Source organism: Rhineura floridana, chromosome 8 (assembly GCF_030035675.1).
Source record: "Rhineura floridana isolate rRhiFlo1 chromosome 8, rRhiFlo1.hap2, whole genome shotgun sequence".
NCBI classification, from domain to species: domain Eukaryota; kingdom Metazoa; phylum Chordata; class Lepidosauria; order Squamata; family Rhineuridae; genus Rhineura; species Rhineura floridana.
The window spans coordinates 77,215,251-77,241,053 of record NC_084487.1 but is presented as its reverse complement, the minus strand read 5'-3'; the positions used below and the strand labels follow the sequence as shown (position 1 = coordinate 77,241,053).

At 39.3% G+C, this 25,803-nt stretch overlaps 1 protein-coding gene across 1 annotated transcript in view; it reads right to left on the bottom strand.

Annotated features, from left to right (window-relative positions):
* The window catches only part of TAFA2 (TAFA chemokine like family member 2), a 264,376-nt gene that overhangs the window by 21,163 nt on the left and 217,410 nt on the right, over positions 1-25,803 (bottom strand). Inside the window, exon 5 of the mRNA XM_061637824.1 lies at positions 7,338-7,569. Coding sequence (XP_061493808.1) covers positions 7,558-7,569 — 12 coding nt within the window. The 3' untranslated portion in view covers positions 7,338-7,557. The remainder of the gene's footprint in view (positions 1-7,337; positions 7,570-25,803) is intronic.

Genomic DNA, 25,803 nt, shown 5'->3' with positions numbered 1-25,803 from the left:
TACGGTCTGCCTCTTCGCTTCTGACATTTCGCCGCCTGGTCAAGACATTTTTATTCCGGGTTGCGTTTAATTTGAATGAATAATAGAATTTCTTAATATTTGATTGTTTATATTTGGCAATTTTAAGTATGGAGATTGTAATTTTTATTGTTGTAGTTGTTTATTTTATTTATATGTTTCATTAGGCTGTTCGCCGCTCTGAGTTTCTGGGAAAATAGAGCGGGCTATAAATGTTTTAAATAAAATAAATAAATAATAAATAAATAAATTTGTATGTCCCCCCCATAACAATGTTCCCAGTGTAGCTTACAATAATAACATAATTAAAATATACAGAAGATGTAAAACCATAAAATCAAATGCAACATAAATACATTAAAAGCAAAATTCATACACCCTCGAAGTTATTAAATTTATATCCTGCTCTTTCTCTCAAGATGAGCCCAAGAGTTAAAATACAGATTTAAATACTGTGCAGATAACAGACTGAAAAAGCCTGGGTAAATAGAAAGATCTTCACCCAGTGCCAAAAGGACCACAACAGTAGTTTAGAAGTCAGAAAACAAGTCCCAAATTATTATATTTTCCCATGAATTTTATAAGGGTTTTTTAAAAAAAAGATTACAGACTTGATTAATTTTCAATGCATATTTCGGGTTAACAATCCTAGAACAGGGATATTAATGCAGATATACTGTGCCTGTTTCTTGACATCAGCAACATTTATGCAAATTATTGCCATTATCTGAACTGCCATCAAAACAAGCAAATCCTGCAACTCAGATTTCTAGGTTGACCCTCATTGCTAAGTGTTTAAAACAATATTTTGTATCTCTGTAAAACCATGTTGCACAATTAGCTCTTTAAATTAAATGTAAATGTTGATGCCTATCACAATGGATCCTGAACATTTTTACTTTCAGAAGCTTTTCAAGTGGCCTAGCAGCAATTTACTGTCCAAGCCATTTTATGTCTTCTGGTGCTATCAGTTGATGCTGATTTGTTCTTACACACTAGAGTGGATTCAGATGAGCAGCTGACATGCAATTCACTTGGCTGAATGGGCAAAGGTTTTCCCACAAATATTGTTTGTTTGTGCTGAAAGTGATCTCATAACAGAAGTTCCACATAATCAAGCTATAATGTGGTAATTGTAATGATCTAAGCAAAAATGTGTGAGTTCACACAATTTGGGAGTTGTGTGTAGCCCACTGTTTAAGCACTACTTGAGTTTACTCTATGTCTCTAATACTTTTAATGTTCCTTTTCTAGTTACTGTCGCAAATAGTAACCATCTGGCCTCAGGGTTTTCCCTTTTCCCTGATTCCTGCCTCAGTTTCTTCACACGACTCAACTCAAGCTTCTTTATTATTAACTAGCAATGGAGTGTCAAGGCAACTAGCCTAGGTGCCTGACAGCATTTCCTTCAATGGGATAGGTAAAGCTTAATTTTTGAAAGAAGTACTGTCTTTTTTCTTTTTCCTAACTATTGAATTTCCCTCTAGGGCATTAAGAATTATTTATAAACCATTTTTCCTATTACTAAAACTCTTAAAGATCACAGACCCAATTAAAGGATGTTCTATTCTAACTGTGTGTTATACATAACAGATGGCATGAGGTATAAGACCACCTTCTAAATTAACCCATATATCTCCAGGCTTACGTATGTGCACAATAATTCTATGGATTAGATGTAGGAGAATTTCCTACATAATCATTACAGATTTCTGACAAAAACCTTGGTCAGTGAAAAATTATTTATAGGAAATTCACCTGCCTATCTAATAACTAAAGGGGGAGGAGAAAGGGAGAGGGGAGAGGAGGAAAGAGAGGGGGAGGGGGAGGGGAAAGGCAGGTCTGATTATTTGCATGCTTATTGAATTGAGTGGGATTTACTCTTGTGCAATCATGCTTAGTACAGGTGAAACTGACCACAGGGGAGGAGGAGAAGGGGAGGGAGGCAGGTGGGAGAAGGAGGTGGGAGAGAAGGGAGGGGGAGGAAGGAAGGGAAGAGGGGTGGAATGGGGGAAGGGAGGGTAGGGGTGGGAGGGAGGAGGGTATGGTAGGCTTGATAATTTGCATGCTAATGGGATGTGTTGTAGTGGTTAAGCTGTTGGACTAAGACCTGGGAGACCAGGGTTTGAATCCCCACATAGCCATGAAGCTCACTGGGTGACCTTGGGCCCGTCACTGCCTCTCAGCCTCATGAAAACCCTATTCATAGGGTCACTATAAGTCAGAATTGACTTGAAGGCAGTACATTTACATTTACTCTTGCGCAATCATGCTTAGGATAAGTGAAACTGACCTGGGGGAGGGGGAAGGAGGGGGAGGGGGAAGGGAAGGTGGAGAGAGGGCAGAAGGTGGAGGCGAGGGGGGAGGAGATTGGGTGGGTGGGCAGAGGGAAAGTCCTTTTCTTTTTCAAAAGGAAAACATTGTGAAATTATTATTTTTCTGAGTTTCCACCACCTTTTTTTCTACAGCAGACACATGTAGTCTCCCACCCAAATTGAAACCAAAGCTGTCCCTGGCCACATCCATACCACTTTAAACAGTCATGGCTTCCCCCAAAGAATTCTGGGAAGTGTAGTTTGTGAAGAGTGCTGAGAATTGTTAGGAGACGCCTTATTCCGCTCACAGAACTGCAATCACCAGACAAGGGGCTGACTGTTAAACCACTCTAGCCACTGGAGCTCTGTCGGGGAATAGGACTCTCCTAACAACTCTCAGCACCCTTCCCCAACTACACTTAGATCCTGTGGATCTTAACAACTTTCGCCCAGTCTCTAATCTCCCCTTTTGGGGCAAGGTGACTGAGAGGGTAGTGGCTGCTCAGCTCCAAGTTTTCCTGGATGAATCAGACTATCTAGAACCTTTTCAATCGGGCTTCAGGCCTGGTTATGGGACAGAGACTAGCTTGGTCGCCCTGCTTGATGACCTACACTGGGCATCAGACAGGGGGAGTGCATCCCTGTTGGTGCTGCTGGACCTCTTGGAGGCCTTTGATACGATCTGGGCCGTCTAGCTGGGATGGGATTGGGACGCAGTGTTTTATGGTGGCTCCAGTCCTACCTGATGGACAGGACCCAGAAAGTGGTGCTGGGAGACTACTGCTTGTCCCCCAGGCCATTGGCCTACGGGGTACAGCAGGGTTTCATTCTGTCTCCCATGCGCTTTAACATTTATATGAAACTGCTGGGAGAGGTCATCCGGTGATTTGGAGTACAATGTCATCAATATGCTGATGACACTCAACTCTCTAAATTCTCCAAATGGTTTGGAGTTTTTAAATGTGATAATTTTAGAGCAAGATATCTGGACCAATTCCTAACGATAAACCTCAGGCAGGCATTTACAACCCTTAGGTTCCAGACAATGCCAAGTGCAGTCCTCGAAGGCCGATATAATCAGACCCCCTGGTCCCAGCGGCTATGCATTTGTGGGGGTTTGGTGGTGGAAGATCTGCCCCGCTATTTGCTAAAGTGCCCACTTTATATCCACCCACGTGCCAAATTTTTGAATGGCCTTTTGCCCCATGTGGACCCTGAACAGATCGCTCCCACCATCGCTCTTCTCCTGTCCGATACTGACCCAATGGTCACATACTGTGTTGCTCTTTTTGCTCTGGACAAAATTTCAAGCAAGCCAGCCGTAGGATAGCCAGCCTCCTGTCAGGATACTGGTAGTCAGCAGGTTTGTGATAGATATGTTGAACTGAAATTCTATACTGGACTTAAGGATATACCCCTGACATTTTAATGAAAGTGCTTCTTTTAATGAGTTTCATGTATATAGATTGTATGATTTTATATTGATTGTATGATTCGCAGAGGCCTATGGCCAGGCAATAAAGTTTACAATTACCAATTACCACTCAACTCTATCTCTTCCTACCACCTGATAGCAGGGAGGGAGTGCTCATCCTAAACCGGTGCCTGGAGGCTGTGAAGGGCTGGATGTGGGCTAACAAACTGAAACTTAATCCAGACAAGATGGAAGTGTTGCTGGTCTAGGGGAAAACTTTGTCAGGGATAGGGTTGCAACCTATTCTGGATGGGGTTGCACTTCCCTTGAAGGAGCAGCTCTGGAGTTTGGCAGTCCTCCTGGATCCTGCCCTGCTGCTTGAATATCAGGTGGCTGTGGTAGCCAGGAGTGCTTTTGGCAAACTCAAACTGGTCTACCAGCTGCGTCCGTTCCTGGAAGCAGTTGACTTGGCCACAGTGACACATGCATTGGTGACATCGAGGCTGGATTACTGTAACACACTCTATGTGGGGCTGCCTTTGAAAATGGTTCAGAAATTACAGTTGGTTCAAAATGCAGCAGCCATAATGTTAACTGGGGCACGGCGCAGGGAGCATATCACACCTGTGCTTTATTGACTCCACTGGCTCCCAGTTTGTTTCCGGGTCCAATTCAAAGTGCTGGTTCTGACCTTTAAAGCCCTAAATGGCCTTGGACCAATGTATCTGAGGGACTGCTTATGCCCATATGTACCTGCCCGGGATTTAAGATCATCTGCCTCACGTCTCCTCTGCGTGCCTGGAGTGAAAGATGTTAGACTGACAGGCACGCGCAAGAGAGCCTTTTCAGCTGTGACCCCCAAGCTTTGAACCCTACCCCAAGAAGTCCGCTCTGCTCCCTCCGATGGTTTTCTGGAGACTTCTGAAAACTCCAGAGAGCCTTTGGGAGGGACTGAAGGGAGAGCCTGACACTGATTTTATGCCTTCTATGTTAATTTTTACCTCAGTAGTCCCTTCAGTTCCACTCCCTATATATGCATATATATACATATACACACACATATGCATATATGTGTGTATGTGTGTGTATATATATATATATTATTTTATGTATTTTAATTTATTTTAATGATTTTGTGATTTTTATTGTGTAGATGCTTGATTTTATTGTAAGCAGCCCTGAGTGCCCTATTTTAGGGTAGAAGGGTGGGATAGAAATATTTTAAATAAATAAATACACTTCCCAAGATTCTTTCAGAGAAGCCATGACTGTTTAAAGTTTAAAGTGGAACAAATGTCTGGCATGGGTGTGGCCCTAATTAGCCAAGCCAAGCAGCTGTGAGTCTGGCTTTTAGAACACTGACAGTTGGTTCTTACTGAGCATACCTGATGTTACAATCGACTTCAATGTTAAATTTCTTAATTTAATTAAAAAATCAGCCATTTTAAACTTCAGAAGTTGAAAGTCAGAGTATGGGGCAAGGTCAGCAGTAGGATTACATGTACTCTGTGAACATGGCTGATTTTTAATTGATTTCAACAAATTATGAGGCCATTGACAAAAAAAGCCAAAAAGGGGTCTGGCTTTTTTCTCTTGTTTTACACTTAGAGGATTGTTAAGCAAGCGTTTCTGAGTTCAGGACTATAAGTTTTGTAAGATGGTGTTTTGAAATGAGCTTATGGGAAGCAGCAGAATGGCATGGAAGGTACTTTCAATTTAACATGGCGGAATGTAAAAAATCCATGTTGGCTATAGTATACAGCCACTCTTGTGGCTGTATAATGTTAGGATCTCCCCCCCCCCTGTGCATCCCTTTATACTTGCTTACACTGAATTGCATTTTAATGCTCATTACTTAGTTTGGAGAGATCCCTTTGAAGCTGTTTACTATACCTTTTTGTTTTAACCATCCTATATAATTTGGTATCATTTGGTGGTGTGGCTTGGTTCTGTGTCTAGTACTGACTGGAACACACAAGTTCTTTGTGAGACATAGCTACATTATAAATTAAAAACTACAAGTAAGGGAGGTACATAGGAATGTAGATCCCAATGTCAATTGATGGGTGCTATTTACTATTAACATGCTCTCTTTATTTTGCCTTTATGTCTCCTCTCTCTTTTTGGACTGACCAAAAGTACAAGACAGGGATGTTGGCTGTTTTTTCTTATAGTTTTGTTGTGGCTTTGAAATCACTTGCAATTAAAATCAGAAATGACAAATATACCAGAAGTAAATTTGGGAAGATACCTAAATACAATAAATTTGTATGCAGATTATATTGCCCCAACTATCACATAGTCATAAATTCTTTGAAAACAGTTCAACGAATAACAAATGAATGTGAATATAAATTTGATGAAAGAAAAACAGGATTCTAACTTTGCAGGTAAAGGGTAGTATAAAGATACAATTAAACATTGACTATCATGCATGTCTACTCAGACTAGCTGCCAATTTGCTACCAATCTAAATTTAAGGTGTTCTTGCCGACATAAAGCTCTATATAGTTTGAGCCTGGATATCAGAAGGAATGCCTGCTCCCATATAGAACTGCCTGTTTGTGAAGATCATCAGAGGAGACTCCCCTGGTGGTGCCATTGTTAGCTGAGGCATGGTATGCAGCAACCAAAAGGAAGGCCTTTTCTTTGGTGGCACCTGCTCTATGGAACTCCCTCCCCTCTGAAATAAGGCTGGCACAGACTGCAATGAGCTTTCAATGCCTGCTTAAGGCCTATCTGTTTATCCAGGCCTTTGCTAGCTGCTAATTCCCAGTTTGGAATTAAACATATTACTGGCTACAATGGATAGAATTTTACACTGGTTTAATCTTTAAATACATATTTTATTGTATTGTATTTTGCAAACCTTTGTAGTATTACTCAGATGAACAGCAGTATATAAACATTTTAAAATAAAGTAAATAAAATAAGGAAGTCTTAATGAGTTCAGTTGGGCTTCCTCCAGCTAAATGAGCATAGGATTGTAGCCTAAACCAGAAAAATAACCAAGTTACCAAAGTTAAATTTCTTGTTTCAGGTCTATCCCATATCACTGTAAGCTGCTGCATTTATCAAAACACACTTCTTTTTTTAATCATGTTTTTGCTCTGGGCCTTATCCTTAGAGGCCAGGATAAGCTGGGGATATTAAGTACATCATGCTTTCATTATTGTTGGTATTAATATATGTTGTGCTATATTTTTAGATTTTATTCATCCATTTGGGAGTGTAATCCTTGTTTTCAGGTGCCTGCAAAACATGCTTATTACAGAAAACTGATGGAAAATAAGGCTTTACCAGCATATAACTTGAAGCTCTACAAAAGCTGCAACACTTGTTTGACCAGAAACATGGAGAAACAAACACATACACAAAGGCTGTGTCTACTGTGGGCAGTAACAGCTCTACAGTGTTTTTTTAAAACTATTGTCTATACAAACAGTCCCATAATGCTTCACAAAACATGGTTAATCCTTCTAATGGTTATCTAAATGTTGTGATTAAGTGGTGCTCTTTTCTGTAAGTTTAAGAAACAGTATAATATATTAAATTCTGCTACAACTATGGAAACCTGTATTTGTACACACCTGCTGCTCTGTGAGTAATAAACCAAGGCTGGAACATCTTTCAGGAATGGTTTTGATTCTTTACTCCTCAACGAACCTTCTGGCCCTTCCTGAGAATCCGACCAAGACTAGGATTCATCACAACTATTGCCCCAAACGTGGAGCCAGAATACTGTGTGTGTGTGGAATAATCAAAAATTGTCACCAGGCACAGCAGAAATCTCCTTGTTCTTGAAGGGTTTTACACGTTTGCCTAAGAAACAAACATATGTCAGGCACCAGAATGAGTTGTATAAAACAAAACCAGGATTAGTGGCAGAACATTTTACTAATAAGGAAATGATATAGTGTTGTTAAATCTTGTAAATAAATATAACTTTTCTGTTACAAAAGAAAAGAGAAATCTTACTCTTCCAAGTTAATGAAATATATTATTAAGATAATTAAGTTATAGCAGATTAACATTCTTTAAATTGAAGTAAATCAAATAAGTAATCCATTACACTGTAATAAGTTTGACCAACAAACTAATGAAGTTTTCTTTGAAAATAATGTTTATTTAAAATATGAAGGAAAGGTCAAATTAATATTACTTTTTCTATAAGGACACAGCCTCAATCCAGCAAACCTTTGTCATGTGTAAGTCCCACAGAAAGCAATGGAATGTATTTCTGAACATTCATATCCTACCCTTCCAGTGTATACACAAAGCTCAGGGTGGCTTACAATTACATCATTTTTTGAAAAAATTGCCAATAATAATTACAGACAGAATCAGTTGACAAAACCATAAAAAATTAAACTGGAAGGTTAACCATCTGCCTAAATAAATGGATCTTAGCTGCAATTCTCTACTCTCTTACTGGAAGTAAGCCCTATTGGGCTCAATGGGTGATATCCAACTGTGGCTGCCCACTAGTTGCTGCAGAACAAACTTTTGCTGGTGTGATACGACTTACTCTTCCTCTATTCCCCCTGCATTCCCTGAGTACCCCAAAAACTGCTCCAGAGGGTTGGAGGACCCTCTGAAATAGATTTGGGGAGTGTTCAGGGGCAGGAAGCAAGGAGAAGTCCTAATGCACTAGCAAAAATCTTATCACTCGAGGATTGCACTGTCATTCACAATCAACTGAGGGTTAGGGGAACCTCCAGAGTAGATATGGGGAGGGCACAGGATCAGAAAGAAAGGGAAGTCTTACTTGATGAACAAAAATCCACTCAAACAATGCTGGATATAACCCAATGAGATTTACTTATGATTCAACATTAATAGGATTGCGCTGTCACTCACAAATAACTGTTGGCGGAATGTGACTGCAGTGTTTACAGTATTTCCAGTTATTACATCATTTATGATTCATTTAACAAAGTAGTAACAAAAAAAGAGTAAATACGCATCTTAGGCTCTTGACTCTCCATTCACTTTCATACAGAAATCTATCACCACTCAGATACTCAATGCCAGGGACAGAATCACCCTATTGGGGGCAGAATCACCCTGGCCCTATGGCGACCGTTGCTTTAGACACCACAAAAGCCTTTGATCACTTGGAGTGGAACTTTTTATGTACTGTGTCATATCCCACCACTACTGCCACCACCTGTTAGGCTCCCTCCCGTGGTCACTGCCTTGTCATGGTCCCACCTCAGGGTCCTGCTCTCTTAACGGTTCTCTCATGGGCTCTAGCAAAGATCTCTCAACATCCCCCTGCTAGGCACCACCACCAAACACTCCCTGTAAACAATATTGCCTTGAGACTGTGCCTTCGTCTCCTCCTGGCTTATTGCTACGTTGTGTCTGGGTGCACTTACAGGCCTCAACCCCTCTGTATCTTTGTGCCTATAAAGATTACAGCCCTGGGTTGCTCTGGATACCTGATGATGTTATAATAATAATAATAATAAATTTAATTTCTGTGTCGCCTATCTGGCCAATGGCCACTCTAGGCGACGTACAAAATCGTTAAAACACAATATGATAAAATACAGTAATACAATATAAAACAGTATAAAAGCAATACAGCTGGAACAACAATATTAAAACAGGGCAGGAGGCATTTCAATCATAGCAATTAACCCTCCCCGGAGATCCCAAAGGCCTGTTGAAAGAGCCAGGTCTTTAAGGCTTTCCGAAATGCATTTAGGGAAGAGGCGTGCCGGAGATCTTGTGGGAGGGAGTTCCAGAGGGTGGGGGCCGCCACTGAGAATGCCCTCTCTCTAGTACCCGCCAATCTAGCTGTTTTTGTTGGCGGGATTGAGAGAAGGCCCTGTGTGACTGATCTTGTCTGTTGGCATAATTGGTGGCGTTGAAGTAAGATAAACTGGGCCGAAACCGTTTAGGGATTTAAAGGTTAATACCAACACCTTGAATTGGGCTTGGAAAACAACTGGAAGCCAGTGTAGATCGAGCAACACTGGTGTGATGTGATCCTGGCGGCGACTGTTCATAAGTAGTTGAGCCGCCGCATTTTGTATAAGTTGTAATTTCCGGACCGTTTTCAAGGGTAACCCCACGTAGAGCGCATTACAGTAATCCAAACGAGAGGTGACCAGGGCGTGTACTACCAGTGGGAGCTGATGAACAGGAAGGTAGGGTTGCAGCCTTCGTATGAGGTGTAGTTGATACCAGGCTGCCCGGCTCACTGCCGAAATCTGAGCCTCCATGGACAGCCTGGAATCAAGTACAACCCCAAGGCTGCGGACCTGGTCCTTCAGGGGTAGACTCACCCCATTGAACTTCAAGTCAACATCTCCCAACCTCCTTTTGTCCCCCTATCTCTTCACCGCTGCCACGTTTGATACTGTTTCCCAACCTTGGTATATGCCCTGCCCACCCTTCTGGTCTGTGAAAGCCCAGCCAAGGATCAGGCGTTTTGGTAAACCAAGAAATATTTATTTATATACACAGGGAATAACAAGATTACTTAAAGGTTTAGTCAACAAGCGTGTGGTTTCATAAGATGTGTTACTTTTTGTTTCTTAGTCATCAGTAACCTGCCTCACTACCTGCCTAATCCAATCCACCCTGCAACCCTCCAAAACCAACCAAAAACCAACCAACAGAACCCCCTCTCCACTGTCATCCTCTCATTTATATCTTCAGACACTCAAACACTCAGCCAATCATCATACAACACTCATCAAGATTCCAACCCATGTACTCCCCCCTCACTCAGTCTACTTACCAAATATACTCTAATAAACCCACACTTACCATATTTACAGTATTATATATACAGGGACATCATATACTGCTTTTTGTAAAATGGATATGGGTGACCAGTTCGTGGCCCTCTTGGCCACACTGTAGCAAGATAGTCAGGCCGCTCTTCCACCACCTCGGCCACCTTTTCCATTGGCCCAGGCACAAAGCAGGGTTGCTCTTTGCCTCCTCTGCTTTTTTCCTGGCCATGGAACCCTTGGCTCTGGCTGTCATGAACAATAAGCACATTAACAGTCTTGTGATTTATGGCCAGAGCCATTTAATAAACATGTTTGTAGATGACATGGCTTTGATTCTTGCTAATCCTGATGTCTCTTTACCCAGGGTTATGACAGAACTAAAACTTTATGATGCAGTTTCAGGATTTTTAGTAAATTACAATAAACCAGAACTGAGGTGTTTGTAAGCTCCTCTGAACTGCAACCCTCCAACAAAAATCTGGTCTTAAACTTTCCAATTCATTTTTCAAATAGTTGGGGGTCATTATTCCCAAGGATTTATCTAAATTAATACTACTTAATTTTAAACCGTTAAGATACAATTTAGTGGAACAAATCTATGCTTTCATGGCTAGGCTAAAATTAAGTAGTTAAAATATTACCCCACTTTTTATAATTGATTTGGGTCCTTCCTGGACAACTCTCTGATTCTACCCTAAAAAATGGCAAAAATTTATTCACCAAAATAAGAGACTTTGTCTCCCATGAAATAGTTTATACATGTTTACATCTCTTTTTTTTTTACGATAATTTTTATTCAAATTTTCATAAAACATACAAAACAAAATCATAAAACATTCAAAGACAAAAAACAAAACAAAACAAAAATGATTAAACAAAAAAATAAAATGTTGACTTCCCATTTGTCGCAGATCAAATCAGTTATAGGTCTACAATATATAACAATCCTGTCTCTTAAATTATATTATAAAATCACTTTCCTCCAGTAGTTATCTTAATTAATCATCAAATCTCATAAACATTACTTTATTCTTTCCACAAAAAGTCAAAGAGAGGTTTCAATTCTTTAAGAAATATATCTATCCATTTTTCTCCAAATAAACATGTCGATTAATCCATCTCGTTAATAATAATAATAATCTTATTGTCATAACCATAGTCCAAATAAACATTTCGATTAATCCATCTCATCAAAATCTGTTAGGTCCAATAATTTCAATAGCCATTATTCCAATATCCATATTAATTCCATCTTCCATCTTCAATAGTCCTGTTAAGTCCAGTAATTTCAGTGTCCAATCTTCCATTATCAGTATTCCATAATAATCTTGCTGTCATAGCCATAGTCATATAATAAGAGTCTGATGGGAATTTCCTCTATCCCAAATATTTTCTTGCCATCAATTCTGAATAAGTTGCTGAAATATTGTTGTAAAGTCATATCTGTGTTCTTCTTTTTTACAAAATGCACTGGCTCATCTCTTGAGAGTTTTTCCATTGTCACATGGCTGCAGTTAATTCCATAGATTTTCTCTATATCAAGCTCCATCACGTCATTCCAGTCCAGAAGATTATCCAAGCCATTGATAACTTTATCTCTAATATCTTCATTAATTTCTTCAGAGATAACGTTCAATTCCAAACAGTAGATTTTATTTCTAAAATCCATAAACTCCAGATCTTTTTCCAATTCCACATTTGTTCCAATCTCCAGGGCTTGTATCTTCCCTTTATTTTTTCTTTTCTCATCTCTGACCTCATTCTCCTCTCTCACAGGATCCCCTATTTCTTTAAGTTCCTGCGTCATTTTGCTCAGTTCCATTTTCAGCTCCTTACTGCCCTGTCGCAGGGTTTGTTTCGTTATCTCAATCTCATCCATTATTTTCTGAAACATAATTACTTCCAGATTCTCAGCCACTTTCTTGATTGCCATTTTTAAAACCACGAAAACAAAGCAAAACAAAAATAAAGAAGAACCACTTCTTATTTCAGCAACAATTGGGTTAATATTCCAGGCTTGATGACATCACAGTATAAACAGAGCAGCCTGCCTTATCTCTCTATGTTCAAGAACACAAAACAAATTTAGTTCCCAGCATCAAAACAGTTAGTGGCGTCGTGAAGAAGCAGATTCGTCAAAATAAAATAGACCAAAAAGAGAATAGTCCCAGACAATATAATGTTCCTCGGAATAGAAATCCCTCTTCTGTTTATATCTTTAGAATGCACTTCCAGGACAGCTTTTTGCAATAGAAACAGAGATAAGCTGTTAATTTCGTGAATAACAGAGAAGAGTTATAGCTCACCCAGAAGTTCTTTAAAGCTGATTCATTTGACATATCTCTTTTTGCTGCAACAATTTAAGCCAAGTAAAAAAAATAATAGAAAGAAGGGTGCTTGCCTGTTAGTCCGTTTTCTCTTTGAAGAAAAGATAAACGTATCGCATTAATCAGATAGAGCTTGTTCGGAAGTCCGTCCGGCATTGCTGGCTGGACCTTTTCTCATAAATTAATGAAATCCAGTCCTCCCAACAAAAACAGGCTTTTGAGGTTGATCTCTACGTTTCTCCCTGCCCGGGAGAAATTTCATCAGTCAAAAAAAAATGTTCTGACTGATTTATATCTGAATAGGCTTCTTTTGAGGCGGGAGCCCGTCTCAAAAGCAGGCACAAGCGAAGTCACCCTTCCCGGAAGTCACATGTTTACATCTCAAAGGAGAGTGGCAATCCAAAATCTTAAATGGTACTACAATGTGACTTATTTACATAATATTCTAATATTGATGCAGAAATCTAAAAATGTGCCCTGGCTTTCAATTGAATTTGAGGGGGGTTAGGATTGTCTACTAGAATTTCCTTTCCAGTTGGCTCGCTCTAAGAAGCTTCTAGGCAGCATTTCCAACCACTTAAGAACATAAGAACATAAGAAGAGCCTGCTGGATCAGGCCAGTGGCCCATCTAGTCCAGCATCCTGTTCTCACAGTGGCTAACCAGGTGCCTGGGGGAAGCCCGCAAGCAGGACCCGAGTGCAAGAACACTCTCCCCTCCTGAGGCTTCCGGCAACTGGTTTTCAGAAGCATGCTGCCTCCGACTAGGGTGGCAGAGCACAGCCATCATGGCTAGTAGCCATTGATAGCCCTGTCCTCCATGAATTTGTCTAATCTTCTTTTAAAGCCGTCCAAGCTGGTGGCCATTACTGCATCTTGTGGGAGCAAATGCCATAGTTTAACTATGCGCTGAGTAAAGAAGTACTTCCTTTTGTCTGTCCTGAATCTTCCAACATTCAGCTTCTTTGAATGTCCACGAGTTCTAGTATTATGAGAGAGGGAGAAGAACTTTTCTCTATCCACTTTCTCAATGCCATGCATAATTTTATACACTTCTATCATGTCTCCTCTGACCCGCCTTTTCTCTAAACTAAAAAGCCCCAAATGCTGCAATCTTTCCTCGTAAGGGAGTCGCTCCATCCCCTTGATCATTCTGGTTGCCCTCTTCTGAACCTTTTCCAACTCTATAATATCCTTTTTGAGATGAGGCGACCAGAACTGTACACAGTATTCCAAATGCGGCCGCACCATAGATTTATACAATGGCATTATGATATCGGCTGTTTTATTTTCAATACCTTTCCTAATTATCGCTAGCATGGAATTTGCCTTTTTCACAGCTGCCGCACACTGGGTCGACATTTTCATCGTGCTGTCCACTACAACCCCGAGGTCTCTCTCCTGGTCGGTCACCGCCAGTTCAGACCCCATGAGCGTATATGTGAAATTCAGATTTTTTGCTCCAATATGCATAATTTTACACTTGTTTATATTGAATTGCATTTGCCATTTTTCTGCCCATTCACTCAGTTTGGAGAGGTCTTTTTGGAGCTCTTCGCAATCCCTTTTTGTTTTAACAACCCTGAACAATTTAGTGTCATCAGCAAACTTGGCCACTTCACTGCTCACTCCTAATTCTAGGTCATTAATGAACAAGTTGAAAAGTACAGGTCCCAATACCGATCCTTGAGGGACTCCACTTTCTACAGCCCTCCATTGGGAGAACTGTCCGTTTATTCCTACTCTCTGCTTTCTGCTTCTTAACCAATTTCTTATCCACAAGAGGACCTCTCCTCTTATTCCATGACTGCTAAGCTTCCTCAGAAGCCTTTGGTGAGGTACCTTGTCAAACGCTTTTTGAAAGTCTAAGTACACTATGTCCACTGGATCACCTCTATCTATATGCTTGTTGACACTCTCAAAGAATTCTAATAGGTTACTGAGACAGGACTTTCCCTTGCAGAAGCCATGCTGGTTCTGCTTCAGCAAGGCTTGTTCTTCTATGTGCTTAGTTAATCTAGCTTTAATAATACTTTCTACCAGTTTTCCAGGGACAGAAGTTAAGCTAACTGGCCTGTAATTTCCGGGATCCCCCCTGGATCCCTTTTTGAAGATTGGCGTTACATTTGCCACTTTCCAGTCCTCAGGCACGGAGGAGGACCCAAGGGACAAGTTACATATTTTAGTTAGCAGATCAGCAATTTCACATCTGAGTTCTTTGAGAACTCTCGGGTGGATGCCATCCGGGCCCGGTGATTTGTCAGTTTTTATATTGTCCATTAAGCTTAGAACTTCCTCTCTCGTTACCACTATTTGTCTCAGTTCCTCAGAATCCCTTCCTGCAAATGTTAGTTCAGGTTCAGGGATCTGCCCTATATCTTCCACTGTGAAGACAGATGCAAAGAATTCATTTAGCTTCTCTGCAATCTCCTTATCGTTCTTTAGTACACCTTTGACTCCCTTATCATCCAAGGGTCCAATTGTCTCCCTAGATGGTCTCCTGCTTTGAATGTATTTATAGAATTTTTTGTTGTTGGTTTTTATGTTCTTAGCAATGTGCTCCTCAAATTCTTTTTTAGCATCCCTTATTGTCTTCTTGCATTTCTTTTGCCAGAGTTTGTGTTCTTTTTTATTTTCTTCATTTGGACAAGACTTCCATTTTTTGAAGGAAGACTTTTTGCCTCTAAGAGCTTCCTTGACTTTGCTCGTTAACCATGCTGGCATCTTCTTGGCCCTGGAGGTACCTTTTCTGATCTGCCGTATGCACTCCAGTTGAGCTTCTAATATAGTGTTTTTAAACAACTTCCAAGCATTTTCGAGTGATGTGACCCTCTGGACTTTGTTTTTCAGCTTTCTTTTTACCAATCCCCTCATTTTTGTGAAGTTTCCTCTTTTGAAGTCAAATGTGACCGTGTTGGATTTTCTTGGCAATTGGCCAGTTACATGTATGTTTAATTTAATAGCACTGTGGTCACTGCTCCCAATCGGTTCAACAACACTTACATCTCGCACCAGGTCCCGGTCCCCACTGAGGATTAAGTCCAGGGTTGCCGTCCCTCTGGTCGGTTCCATGACCAACTGGTCTAGGGAATAGTCATTTAGAATATCTAGAAACTTTGCTTCTTTGTCATGACTGGAACACATATGCAGCCAGTCTATGTCCGGGTAGTTGAAGTCACCCATTACTACCACATTTCCTAGTTTGGATGCTTCCTCAATTTCATATCTCATCTCCAGGTCTCCCTGAGCATTTTGATCAGGGGGACGATAGATCGTTCCCAGTATTAAGTCCCTCCTGGGGCATGGTATCACCACCCACAACGATTCTGTGGAGGAGTCTGCCTCTTTTGGGGTTTCGAGCTTGCTGGATTCAATGCCTTCTTTCACGTATAGAGCGACTCCGCCACCAATACGTCCTTCCCTGTCCTTCCGATATAGTTTATATCCAGGGATAACCGTATCCCACTGGTTTTCTCCATTCCACCAGGTCTCCGTTATGCTCACTATATCAATGCTCTTCTCTAAGACCAAGCACTCCAGTTCTCCCATCTTGGTTCGCAGGCTCCTAGCATTAGCGTACAGGCACTTGTAAGCAGTGTCTCTCTTCAAGTGTCTTTGGCACTTGTGGTTAGGCCTGTGGTAATTTTGCTCTTCTGAATTTATATCCTGTGCCCCTGCTCTCACAATGCCTACTTCTAGGCCTACCCCTTTTAAAATTTCATCATTTCTTTGGTTTTTATCCCAGGGGGGAGGTTTATTCCGAACCGGACCTTTCTCAGCTCCTGTCGGGTTTCCCCCCTCAGTCAGTTTAAAAGCTGCTCTGCCACCTTTTTAATTTTAAGTGCCAGCAGTCTGGTTCCATTCTGGTTCAAGTGGAGCCCATCCCTTTTGTACAGGCCCGGCTTGTCCCAAAATGTTCCCCAGTGCCTAACAAATCCAAACCCTTCCACCCGACACCATCGTCTCATCCACGCATTGAGACTGTGAAGCTGGGCCTGTCTGGCTGGTCCTGTGCGTGGAACCGGTAGCATTTCAGAGAAAGCCACCTTGGAGGTCCTGGCTTTCAGCATCCTACCTAGCAACCTTAATTTTGCTTCCAGGACCTCACGGCTGCATTTCCCCATGTCGTTGGTGCCAACGTGCACCACGACCACTGACTCCTTCCCAGCACTGTCTACCAAACTATCTAAACGACGGGCGATATCCGCAACCTTCGCACCAGGCAGGCAAAACACCTTGCGGTCTACACGCCCATCACACACCCCACTGTCTATGTTCCTAATGATCGAATCACCCACTACAAGGATCCCTCCAGCCCCTGGAGATATATCCTCGGCACGAGAGGATAGCTGCTCATCCCCCAAGGAATGGGTCCCTTCTAAGGGATCGTTTCCCTCTTCCTCAGCTGTATGCTCTCCTTCCCCGAGACCATCGTTGTCCATGATAGCAGGAGAGCTATCATCGTTGGAGTGGGACACAGCTATAACGTCCCTGAAGGCCTCCTCCACACACCTCTCTGCCTCTCTCAGCTTTTCCAGGTCCGCCACCTTGGCCTCAAGGAAATGAAGTCGTTCCCGGAGAGCCAGGAGCTCATTGCACCGAGAGCATACCCACGACTTCTGTCCAACAGGCAGATAGTCGTACATGCTGCAGGCGGTGCAAAACACTGGAAAGCCCCCACACCCCTGCTGGCTTCTTACCTGCATAGTTTTGTTTAAGGTTTATTACGTCAATGGGTTGGAGACTGCGGTTTAGTTGAGGTCAGGGAACAGACGGGCAGAGTGGGGGGCCCTGGCCTCCTCGCTCTGCTGCCGAACTCGCTCTGCTGCTTAACTCGCCTTGACGCTTCGTCAGCTGGGGCTCCCTCTAGCTCGTGGAGCAGGCTCCCTCGCTAGGGTGCTCTGACTTTATATGTGTGGCTGGTTCCTCCCAGCTACTGCTGCCAGCCAGTGATGTGTTACTTGAGGCTGATGGCTATCAGCTGGGGCTTAACTCTTTAGTATTCTCTCAGGCTTCCTTCCTGAGCGAGGGGCGGGGCTGTTTAAGCTTTTGGCTGCTTTTAATCTAATCAAGGGGCTGCGCCTTCCAGGCAAGTCTTTTGTGTTTGTTGTTTTCCCACCTAGAACAGCCTGACCTTTCTTTAACCTAGGGAAACAGAGCTTGTGGTTGTGTTTCAGGAAGGCTGAAGCTGCCCTTTTTAGCAAGGACTGAGCTGACTCTCTCCCTGTATGTATCGGTGGAGTTTCCTTTTCCCCCTTCTCTCCGACTGGAATTTAGCCTTGTTTACAGTGTCCCCTGAAGCTTTCCTGCTAGGGTGGTGTTGAAAACTAGCTTTCTATACGCTTCCTTCTCCTAGGATCTGTCTCCTAAGATATAGGTTCTTTCAGGATTTGGCTCCTAGCTCAGGGTGACCTTGGGCTGCCCTTATTAGTTATTTCTCTGAGCTGTTTTACTTCAATTTAAATAATGGAATAAATGGGAGCTACTTACCCTCTTTTCACTCTGCTGCTTAACTCGCCTTGACGCTTTGTCAGCTGGGGCCTTGAAGGCCCACTTCCTCCTTTTAGATTTCAAAGTTAAGAAAAACTGGAGCTCAAAATTGATTTCTAATAACTCATTTGTTACTCTGCTAATATTTCACGATCTTTTTGCAATGCAAATAGGCTACAATATTTTAAACATTTTAAAGGTTGGGAAGGGGGCAGGTTATATTACATATGGGATTTCTCCTACTGGGAGAAAGGGAGGGATATAAATCAAATAAATACATAATAATTTATCATCAAAATTTGAAACCATTGACCAGATTGGAGTTGCAATGAAAACTGGCAAGAACTCCATATATTTGCATTGATATTCATCAGGTTCTACATTGTATAACTCAGTCACAAGTTTTGGGAGATGCAACCTGACCTATGACTCAGTTTGATTTACACTTTGGACCTTTTAGATAAAGACATTTTGTCTAGAATTTATGGTATCTTACCTTGTTGCTCTACTACAGCTTTAAGGCTCATTGGGAACAAGATTTAGAACTGCAGATAGAAGATGCCCATCGAAATAAAGTTGTTGTGAAAGCTCCCTTTCATTCCACATTGGCTAGCATTTGAGAGAATGCCTTAAAAATCACCAGTGGATTCACCTTGCATTGTTGAGCAAAACTGCAGGCACAAATACTTCTTGTTGGAGGAATTGTGGGGAGCATGTCTCTCTGTACCATATGTGGTGGACATGCTCTAGAGTGCAGAGTTCTTGGGAAAAATGTTTTCAGAGGGGGAGCTCGTTACAGGCCAAACCATAATTCAGGACCCAAGAATAGCTTTATTGTCAATTTATGATGAGGCACATGATCTCAACCATAAATGCCTTATACATTTTATGACGGCTGCCCGTCTGACTATTGCTCAGTTCTGGAGATCTTTTCATGCTGATTGATGGATGTATAGCTTCAGGAACTGTGTGAATTAGCTTTAATGGAAAAAATTAACCAATGTGATAAGGGAATGAAGGACACATTCCATTATTTCATAAGGACACAAAAAAATCAAACATATTTGATTCATTCTGTTTAAATTTACTAATTAGGCCACTACAAGAGAATATGGATATAGGGCCCCAGTCACACATGGGGAACTGTGGTGGAATACTTTTGTTTGATGGGCGAAATATATTTGTTATATATGGTTCTGCAGAGCTTGGAAAAGTTACTTTTTTAAACTACAACTCCCATCAGCCCTAGCCAGCATGGCCACTGGATTGGGCTGATGGGAGTTGTAGTTCAAAAAAGTAACTTTTCCAAGCTCTGGTTCTGACTACAGCACTGTTTGGGGGGGAGGAGGGTTTACTTTTCTTGCTGTCCTTTCTCTTTTTAAAATCAATAAAAATATTTTTTTTAAAAAGAAATCAGATGACTTCCCGGAAGGAGTGCTGGCTGGTGGTTGTCTCTGAGGGAGCTCTATCTCAGAGAAAGCTTATTTCAGTTTAAAGTCAATCAAGAGGAATCTATGACTGGCGTAAATGTTCTCCAAGATAAAAGGAGAACCGAAGATTATCCACGTAACTTCGTCGAGTTGCAGATAGCTGGATTTGATCAGGAATCCCCTGAGATAAGAAGGCTTACCTGGCAACGGAAGACGGAGCTTGGATTTCCAACATGCTATGCTGAAAGTAAGCGAGACGTTTTTTTCTCTTTAAAAACGTTTTTAATGAGCTAGCCTCCATCTGTCTAAATCTTATCTTAGACTTAAAATACTACCGTAAAAGAGGATTGTTTACGAATCAGCTAATTGAGAAACTTGGGTGAGTCACACTTTTTTTTTGCTTTGCATAAAGTTAAGGAAGAAGGGAGCAATTCAAAGAACCTGTTTTACTTTTCTTTTTTTTTATATAACAAAAAGCTGGCTTAAATTTGGAATTATAAAGATTAAAACGAATAAGAGGCAACCTATTGGACAAGATGTTTTTGATTATTTGAAGGAAATATATCTGAGACTATTTTCTATTCCTTTCTATTTTGGATTATGTTTTTTTTTTCAACGAATCTGCTGTTCGTGTATGTTACTGAATGCTGGGCGCTGAGAACTGGATTTGTTTTACATTCTTGAACGTGCCGGAGATAAGAACTGTGTTGGCTAAGATCACACTAACAAGCCTGATTATATTAACTCTTTAGTTGTTGAGGAAAAGTAAGAAACAGTTTGCCACTAAATTTGGAAACATTGGTTAATAATAGAAAAAGTTTTACTTTTTTAGAATGACAACCAGGAAAGCAGCCAAAGTTTTAGAGCGAAGAGTTTCAACTGATACACAGGAAGGAATAGACATGTTTCAGAAAATTATGGAGGGATTTAATGATTTTAAACAAGAGATGAAACAAGAGATGAAACAGGACAGACAACAATTTAAAGATGAATTTCACAATATGAAAAAGGACTATAAAGATTTACAAGATCATATCAAAACAGAAGTGGGTGAGATTAAAAATAATATTGGGCAATTAACACAGGAAATAAAAAATGTTAAAGATAAGGTGCAAACCTTAGAGAACAGAATTGACATTGCAAATGTGGAATTAGAAAAAAATCTGGATTATTTTGCTGTTATGGAACTTAGAGATAAAGAATATTGCTTGAGATTCCATGCAATTCCTGAGGAAACAGGTGAAGACATCAGAGAGAAAATTGTTACTGTTTTAGCAAAATCCTTGGAAATGAATGAAGATCGGATGGAATTTGAAATAGATACAGTTTACAGAATTAATTCCAGATATGCAACAATGAAAAAAAATCCCAAGAGATGTACTTGTTAATTTTCTTAAAAAAAAGACTAGAAATACGGTATTGCAACACCATTTTAACAATGGCTTCAAAATTGACGGTAAAGAAATACTGGTGATGAAGCAAATTCCTATTAGACTTTTACGAAAGAGAAAAGAATATGCTTTTTTCACAGAAAAATTTAAACAATGTAAAATTCAATTTAGATGGGATGTTCCAGAGGGAGTGATTTTTACATTCAGACAACAGAAGTATCGATTAAATACTGTTCAAAAAGCAAGGGATTTCTTGAGAAAAGCTTCAAAAGATATGGAAGAAGATAAACTCAAAGACATGGATACAATTCCTGGGAAACAAAGTCAACAGAAACAGGTAGAAGAAGAAAAGGATGATGATGAATCGAAGGGAGCAACAGGTACAGACTTTTCTAAAATACATGCTTAAAAATGGATTACAAATATCTAACTTGGAATATAAATGGAGCTAATTCGTCGCAGAAGAGAAAGTATTTCATTATTTGAAAAAATTAAAATTGGATATAATTTGTTTACAAGAAACTCATATTAAGAAGAAAGACTCCAAATATTTAATCTGTAAAAATTTGGGCGAAGAATTTATTTCGGCAGGATCAAAAAAATAATAATGGTGTGGTCCTTTACATTAATTCACAATTGTCCCCTAAATTGATATTATTGGATGATAGTGGCAGATTTGTGGGAGTTGAAATTACCATTCAGGGTACAAAAATTTTGATAGTGGGCATTTATGCTCCCAATGAAGATAAAACAAGGTTCTATACTGGACTTATGGAAAAATTATCAGAGTTTGATCATTGGTGTGTCATGGGTGATTGGAATGGGGTAATCTCACCAAAAATGGATAGACTTTCTGAGAAAAACATTAAAGAGACACAGGGCAAATTGCCGAAGATTTGTTTTGAATTGATGGAAAATTTGGAATTGGTGGATGCTTGGAGACATATAAATAATAATGCAAAGGAATTTACTTATTTTTCAGAAAGGCATAAAACATTTTCGAGGATTGATATGATTTGGATGTCTAAAAGTTTAGTGAAAGATATTTCCAAGATGGATGTATTACCAAAAACTTTTTCAGATCACAATCCAGTGATATTGACTTTAAAAAAAAAAAATCTTGGATTTAAATGGAGACTAAATGAATCTTTATTACAGAATGATAAAATAGTGCAGGAATGTAAGAAGAAATTAAAAGAGTTTTTTGAACACAATTTATATAAAGGAACAGATGAAAATATTGTTTGGGACACAAGTAAAGCATTTATGAGGGGATATTTTATTAAATGTAACTCTGAATTTAAAAAGAAGAAACAACAGAAAATGCAATTAATCTTGGAAGAAATAAAACAAAAAGAGGAAGAATTGAAAAAGAATCCAACCAAAGCTTCTACTGTAAATCAAATTAAAATGTTACAGAAACAAGTGTCAATGTTGACAGTTAGAGAAATTGAAAGGAAATTAAACTTTGCTAAACAAAGGACTTTTGAATTTGCAAATAAACCGGGGAAATTGTTAGCATATAAATTAAGAAAAGAACGACAAAAAAATCTTATTTTAAAGATACAAGAAGGAGATGAGATGTTGACAGACAATGTAAAAATCCAAGGGGTTTTTCATCAATATTATTCAACTTTGTACAAGTGTCAGGAAATTCCCTCAGAAAAAATAGAAGAATATATATCAAAACAGAATTTGCCTAAAATTACAGATTTTCAGAGACAAGCTATTAATGGTCCTATTACGTCAAGAGAAATATCTGAGGCTATAAGTAAAATTAAATTAGGAAAGGCGCCAGGACCGGATGGACTATCAGCAATGTATTACAAATGCTTGGAGGAGGAACTTCTATTACCTTTACAGTACACAATGAATTCTATTTTGCAAGAAGGGAAGATACCGGATAGTTGGAAAAATGCCAATATAACATTAATACCTAAAGAAGAGCAGGATCTAACTAAAACAAAAAATTATCGACCAATATCTTTATTGAATAATGACTATAAAATTTTTACAACGATTTTGGCAGAAAGAATGAAAATAATATTGCAACAATTTATTCAGGAAGATCAAGTGGGGTTTTTACCTAAAAGACAATTACGTGATAACATCAGGAATGTTTTGAATGTGTTGGAGTATCTTGAACAACAAAATGACATACAAGCAGCCTTGATTTTTCTGGACGCTGAGAAAGCATTCCATAATTAGAATTGGAAATTTATGTTTAAGGTTCTAGAGCAAATGGACTTTGGAGATAATTTTATAAAATGGATCACATCGATTTATACATCACGGAAGGCACAGATAATTGTCAATGGGGATTTAACGGACTCATGTGAAATACAAAAGGGCACAAGACAGGGATGTCCACTGTCCCCTCTCTTATTTATTTTGGTTCTAGAAGTGCTGCTTAGAGACATAAGGCAAGACAAAAGGATTTCGGGAATAAAGATAAAAAAAGAGGAATATAAATTGAGAGCATTTGCTGACGACTTGATAATTGTATTAGAAAATCCCTTGGAAGGAATCAAAATATTGATGGACAAATTAGAAGAATTTGGACCATTAGCAGGATTTAAGATCAATAATCAAAAAATGAAGATGCTGGTGAAAAAATTATCTTTAAGAGATCAAAAAGAGTTAATGGAGAAGATAGATTTTAAAATAGAAGAAAAGGTGAAATATTTAGGTATCATTATGACAAATAAAAATTCAAAGTTGTTTCATAACAATTATGAAAAATTATGGTCAGAGATTAAGAAAGATTTGTTAAGATGGGATAAATTACAGTTGTCATTAATGGGCAGAATATCTGTAATAAAAATGAATGTATTGCCGAGAATGATGTTTCTGTTTCAAACAATACCTGTCCTCTGATTTACCTTTTAAACAATGGCAAAAAGATATTTCTAAATTTGTTTGGCAGGGGAAAAAACCAAGAATTAAATTTAAATTACTACAAGACGCCAAAGAAAGAGGAGGATTGGGTTTACCAAATTTGAGACTTTATTTTGCTGCTTGTTGCTTAGTCTGGATAAAAGAATGGATTGTATTGAGGAACAAAAGATTATTAGATTTGGAGGGTCATAACCTGAAGTGGGGATGGCATGGATATCTATGGTATGATAAAGTAAAAGTTAATGTGGATTTTAACAATCATTTTATAAGACGTCCTTTGTTGAATATATGGAATAAATACAAAACAAGATTCTTTTCGAAAATACCACTATGTGTTTCAAGTCAGGAAGCATTTTATAGAAGAGAAATGGCTGGAAAAGAGAAATGGTTAACTTACCAAGAATTATTAGAAAATGTACATGGAGAATATATAATGAAAGAGAGAGAACAACTAATAAAGGAAGGATATAGTTCTCAATGGTTTGCCTACTTACAATTGTTAGAAAGATACAAAATGGATAAAAAACGGTATGGGTTTGAAATAAATAAATCTGATTTTGAAGTAGATTTGTGTACAAATGATGAATGTATAATTGCAAAAATGTATAAATTTTTATTGAAAATGGATATGGAAGAAGAACAAGTAAAAGAGTGTATGGTCAAGTGGGCAAAAAAGTTTGGCTATAATATACAAATGGATCAATGGGAAAATATGTGGAAAAAAGGTTTGAAATTTACATTATGTTATAATCTTAAAGAAAATTTTTATAAAATGATGTATCGTTGGTATATGACTCCAGAAAAGTTGTCAAAAATGTATAGTAATGTTTCTAATGCATGTTGGAAATGTAAACAACAAGAAGGATGTTTCTACCATATGTGGTGGTCGTGTAAACAGGCAAAATCATTCTGGGCACAGATAGGTAGGATGATGCAAAAAATCTTGAAGATAAATATTCAGTCAAAGCCAGAATTTTTTCTATTGGGCTTTATGGGTAAACAAAAAGAAAAGAAATATGGAAGAATAATATTATATATGATCACGGCAGCAAGATTATTATATGCACAAAAGTGGAACATGGAATTAATACCAACAATGGAAGAATGGCTATTGAAACTAATGGACTTAGTCGAGATGGACAAATTGACATGCCTTCTCAGAGATAAAACCACAGATACATTTCTTAAGGAATGGAAGCCTCTTTTGGACTTTTTGTTGAAAGAAAAAAATGAAATGATGATAATGGGATTTGATGATTAATCAAGATAGACTATGGAAAAAAGTGAACTTTGTATGTTTTAGGGGTCAAGTTTGATATATATTATGTACCTATAGCTGATCTGTAACAAATCGGAAGTCAAGTTTTTTCTTTTTATTTTTGCTGTATTGTTTTTGTTGTTTGATTTTGTTGTGTCTGTTTTATAAAAATTTGAATAATAAAAATTATTACAAAAAAAAAAAAGAAAGAAATCAGATCAGGGCCAGCACAACACTTTGCTACCTGAGGCAGACAAGATGTACAGAAGCTGCTGGCGATAGGACAGCATCCGCCACGGCATCTAACTAGCATAGGGGGCAAGGGACTAGCATAGGGAGCAAAGGAAAGCTTCAGGGTATACACAACTCTGTCCTCCAACACTTTCATGCTGCCTATGCCTTCAGCAACTGCTCCCAGAGGCTGCTGTTTCACTCTGCCTAAGGGCCAGCCCTCTCTCAGATGTGTCTACATATCCCAGTAACATATGGTCTGCCCCATTTCGTTCTATTGA